At 61.9% G+C, this 4617-nt stretch overlaps 2 protein-coding genes across 2 annotated transcripts in view; one reads left to right on the top strand and one right to left on the bottom strand.

Annotated features, from left to right (window-relative positions):
- Window positions 1-1127, top strand: part of PTGER1 (prostaglandin E receptor 1 (subtype EP1), 42kDa) — a 5464-nt gene extending 4337 nt beyond the window's left edge. The window contains exons 3-4 of the mRNA XM_011953401.1: window positions 5-185; window positions 761-1127. Coding sequence (XP_011808791.1) covers window positions 5-185; window positions 761-1027 — 448 coding nt within the window. The 3' untranslated portion in view covers window positions 1028-1127. The remainder of the gene's footprint in view (window positions 1-4; window positions 186-760) is intronic.
- Window positions 1128-1715: 588 nt separating this feature from the next.
- PKN1 (protein kinase N1) overlaps window positions 1716-4617 on the bottom strand; it is a 39056-nt gene continuing 36154 nt past the window's right edge. Inside the window, exons 15-21 of the mRNA XM_011953211.1 lie at window positions 4067-4243; window positions 3766-3828; window positions 3591-3667; window positions 3274-3416; window positions 2896-3003; window positions 2727-2807; window positions 1716-1995 (exon numbers count right to left, since the gene is read on the bottom strand). Of these exons, the coding sequence (XP_011808601.1) occupies window positions 1792-1995; window positions 2727-2807; window positions 2896-3003; window positions 3274-3416; window positions 3591-3667; window positions 3766-3828; window positions 4067-4243 (853 nt within the window). The 3' untranslated portion in view covers window positions 1716-1791. The remainder of the gene's footprint in view (window positions 1996-2726; window positions 2808-2895; window positions 3004-3273; window positions 3417-3590; window positions 3668-3765; window positions 3829-4066; window positions 4244-4617) is intronic.

The raw sequence follows: 4617 nt of genomic DNA, 5'->3' as shown, positions 1-4617 counted from the left end.
GGGGGGTGCGCGGACCCCGCTCGGCCTCCGCCTCGTCCGCCTCGTCCATCGCTTCAGCCTCCACAGCCTTTGGCGGCTCGCAGAGCCGCGGCTCGGCACGCAGAGCTCGCACCCACGACGTGGAGATGGTGGGCCAGCTTGTCGGTATCATGGTGGTGTCGTGCATCTGCTGGAGCCCAATGCTGGTGAGGGGCGCACCGGCCCCTCGAGCCACGCTCCTCCCGCTCCCTCTCAACATCCTCTGCCCTTCGTCCTCCCAGGACACCTTGGGCCTCCGTCCAGGACCCAACCAAGGCCCCGGCCCCTGGAGGCCCCATCCCACCTGTCCCGAAAGCCAGCATGGCCTTCTCCATCTGACCTCCCATCCTTCCTCCTAGCCCCCCTCTCTTCTTCCTCTTTGGGGTCTTTGTAGCGCACCATGACCCACACAAGCCTCCTCTCCTGCCCCACCGTTATAAGCCCCCGCGCTTCATTCCCTAGTCCTTTCACCCAACCCCCTCCTTTATCCTCTTTCCGGGATACCTGAGACTCCTCTCCGGCCGGACCCCCCACCCACCGAAGGTGTTTGTTTCTTTGCCTCCCTCCTTTTTTTCCCGTATCCCCTTCCCACCTGGATCCCCATTTACCCTGCCTGCGACGGCTCGCCCCTCCTCCCAGGCTTTTACCTTCCAGCCACGCCCCCACCATTCCTGCGCCCCTCTGCGCCCGCGCCCCTCTGCGCCCGCGCCGGCCAAACGGCTCACACCTGCTTCCCCCACAGGTGTTGGTGGCGCTGGCCGTCGGGGGCTGGAGTTCTACCTCCCTGCAGCGGCCACTGTTCCTGGCCGTGCGCCTTGCCTCCTGGAACCAGATCCTGGACCCTTGGGTGTACATCCTGCTGCGCCAGGCCGTGCTGCGCCAACTGCTTCGCTTCCTGCCCCCGAGGGCCAGGGCCAAGGGCGGCCCCGCGGGGCTGGGCCTAACCCCGAGCGCCTGGGAGGCCAGCTCGCTGCGCAGCTCCCGGCACAGTGGCCTCAGCCACTTCTAAGCACAACCGGAGGCCCAACGACGAAGCCAGCCCACCCTGGGGCCGGGCCCAGGTGCGCGGCGCAGAGCCTTTGAGGAATAAAAAGCCATTCTGCGAGCCCAGACAGAGCGGCGGTGAGTCCCGTCGGGGCTTCGGCATCCACTGGGGCCGCGCGAGGGGCAGCAGAGGCGCCAAGTGCGCGTCCAGGGTGGGTGCAGTTCCGGGGCCTACCAGAAGATGGCGCGGAGACACCGGGGCGCGGTTCTAGGAGGCTCGAGGGTGCCGGACCGTGGGCGCGGGAGCCGCAGGAGCAAGCGCACCGTGCGGGCGCGGGGGCTGGGGCTCCGCTGGGAGCAGAGCGAGAGGGTGTGGGGGGCGTTTCCTGACCTTGCCACCGCCCTAACGGACTTCCGAAACCATTCTGCTCACTGTGGCTTTGAGTTCTTCCACTACAGCCCGAAAACCCTGTCCCCAAACCATTTTGCCCCATGCCCCTGGGAGCCCCCCAACACAATCCCGACCCCCTCCCATCTCAGCTTACCCACGCTCCCCACCATAAGAACGGCTCTGAGTCCACGCTGCCCCTTGATCCTCTTCAAATGACACTCCCATCACTCGAGACTCCCACGACCAACCAGCCGGCCACCTGCCCCCCAAACGTCCACACCGCCAAGCACACCCCCACCGCCAATGACTGCACACAAGAAGATGCATGGATCAGGCAAATCCCAAAGGCCTTTTTAAAAACTAAGAGCTCTCGGGCAGGGGTAGGGGCAGGGGAGGGGCTAGCAGCCCCCCGCCACGAAGTCGAAGTCCAGGAAGGCCGCCTGCTCCGCGGCTGTGAGGGGCCGCGCGTCACGGGGCGGGCTCAGTGTGGGGGCCTCCCCGGTGAACTCCTCGTCAAAGTTGCTGACGTCGGTGCGGCCAGACAGCGTGGGCACAAAAGGCGGCGGCAGGCGCCGGGCCAACAGGGCTTCCCAGCCCAGAGTCTGCAGGGGAGGGAAGCGGAGGGGAGGGTCAGCCTGGGAGACTGAGGAGGGGGTGTGCTGCAGTGGGGACCAGTCCTAGGGCTTGGGGACCACGGAGAGGAGTCATCATATAGGGAAAAGTGGGGTGGGGGGACTGGGGCTCAGGAGGGATCACCTGCGATAGCCTAGTGGAGAAGCGGGATTAGGAAACAGTGGAGGCCAGGCGTGGTAGCTCACATCTGTAATCCCAGAACTTTGGGAGGCTGAGGTGGGAGGATCACTTGAGGCCAGGAGTTCAAGACCAGCCTGGCCAAAGTGGCAAAATCCCATCTCTACTAAAAATACAAAAATTAGCCAGCTGTGGTGGAGTGGTGTGTGCCTGTAATCCCAGCTACTCAGAAGGCTGAGGCAGGAGAATCGCATGAATCTGGAAGGCGGAGGTTATAGTGGGCCGAGATTGAGCCACTGCATTCCAGCCTGGGCAACACAGTGAGACCCTGGCTCAAAAAACAAAAAAAAAAAAACAAAAAAAGAGGCGGTGGAAAGTGGAGATGTGGGATTAGGAGGGTCCCTGGGGGGGAACAAAAGTGGAGGAGGGAAATCGGGGTGTCAAAGGAGGTGAGGATGTTGCCCTGGAGGTGCAATGAGGCCTTTGAGGCAAAGCGGCTAGGCCTGGGGGGCATCGGGTGTGGGGTGATGAATCAGCCCCAGGGGAGGGCCGGGGTCACTGAGGTCCTTGTGGGGAACCTCACCCTGAAGAAAGGCTGTTTCTTCACATCTTCTGCATCTCTCTCGCTAGATCCCAGCCTCCGCTCTGGGTTCCTCCGCAGCAGCTTGGAGGAAGGAGCACTGTGTCAGGATCTGTCCCCTTCTGGGCCCCAGTGCCCCTCCCCAGGCCTGCCCCACATCGGGGGTCCTCACCCTTCTCATGATGCCGATGGCTTCGGCGGACAGGAAGCGGGGGTAGCGAACCTCATCGTTGACGATGCTATCGAAGACCTCCTCCTCGTCATCCCCTGGGAATGGGGACTGGGGAGAGGGAGGCCCGGGGTGAATGAGGCCTCTCCTCTGGCTGCTCCAAACCCAGCCCGGCCTGAGCCTTACACTCTGCTGCAGCTCTTGGGTGCTGGCTAACTCGGGCAGGGAAATGTCCCATTTTATAGAGGTGGAAACTGAGGCCAGGGAGGCAGAGCCAGCAGCCCTCAATCCCACAGCACTTGGTGGAGGCAGACTTGGATCCCACCCTAGGGCACATGCAGTTTCCAGTGAGATCCGAGACACACAGGGCTGGGGTCTCACCTCGCCAACCAGCATCTCGTAGAGCAGCACACCCAGCCCCCACCAGTCCACAGCCCGCGTGTATGAAGCGTCCGTCAGCACCTCAGGGGCCAGGAACTCCGGGGTCCCACAAAATGTGCTGGTCCGGTCCCCATAGCCCATCCCTGGGGACAGCAAGGCCATGTGAGGTTATGGGGGCCAGAGGAGTCACTCAGCCCAATGTGGGGTTGTCCACACAGCCAGCCCTGCCCCAGGATCAGGGCGGGGGGTACCCCAAGTAGGGTTATGGACCCCATTCCTTCCCCCTCCTTTGTCTAATCCCGAGGCCAGTCCCTCACCCTCCTTGCAGAGGCCAAAGTCTGTGATCTTGACGTAGCCCTCGGTGTCCAGAAGCAAATTGTCCAACTTTAGGTCCCTGTTGGGGGTTGGGGAGTGGAAAGAGGGATGAGCGGGGGTCTGGGCCCTGTCCCCACAACGGGCAGTGTGCACATGCATGCGCGCACACACACACACCTGTAGACAATCTTGTGTTCATGAAGAAACTGTAGGCCCAGCACCACACAGGCGGAATAAAAGCTGCAGAGAGAGAGAGAGGCTGCTGAGAGGGGTGGGGCCACCCTGCAAGCAGGGAGGGTCACATAAGCCTGGCTCCCACATCCTCAAAAGCCCCCCAGTCTCCCCAAAGCTCTGGGAGGCTGGGGGAAGCAAGGCCTGAGGGTAGAGGGGTGAGAAGCAGGCTGCCAGCCTCTCGGGGGGACTGAAATGTCAGACGCTGTGGAGGGAGGCGGGGCCCGGGCTGGGGGGCCAGGCTCACACGGCACGGGGCTCAGAGAACACGTCGCTGTGGATGTGAAGCATCAGGTCCCCACCGGCCGAGTACTCCATCACGAAGCACACGTGCTCTGGTGTCTGGAAACAGCCAAAGAGGTTCACCAGGAAGGGGTGTCCCGCACTGGTCACTGCCGCCAAGATCCGCTTCTCACACATCAGGCTGGGGAGGGGTGGGGGACAGAAGTCAGAGACCATGGCCGCCGCTTACCCCCGACTCCCAGACGGCAAGCAAAGCCCATACAGAGGGAAGCAGAACTGAGAAATGTCATCTCAGCACCTGGATACAGCCATGCCTGAAAGCAGCACACTCCTGGACTTTTCTGATGAAGACCAATAAATTTCCTTACTTGTTTCGGCCTTTCTGAGTTGGGTTCCTGATTATCAAAAGAATGCTGGGAAGACCAAGGACAATCTCAGTGCCTGTACCGAATGTTTAGAGGGGTTAGGCACTGTGTAGACAGCACCTGACAACTGTGTATGGAAGGCAGCAGCACTCCGCTTCTCCACATCAAGAGGGGTTCTTTTTTTTTTTTT

This window comes from Colobus angolensis, unplaced genomic scaffold (genome assembly GCF_000951035.1).
Source record: "Colobus angolensis palliatus isolate OR3802 unplaced genomic scaffold, Cang.pa_1.0 Scaffold36, whole genome shotgun sequence".
Taxonomy (NCBI): Eukaryota; Metazoa; Chordata; class Mammalia; order Primates; family Cercopithecidae; genus Colobus; species Colobus angolensis.
This window is presented reverse-complemented; position numbering and strand designations above follow the sequence as displayed.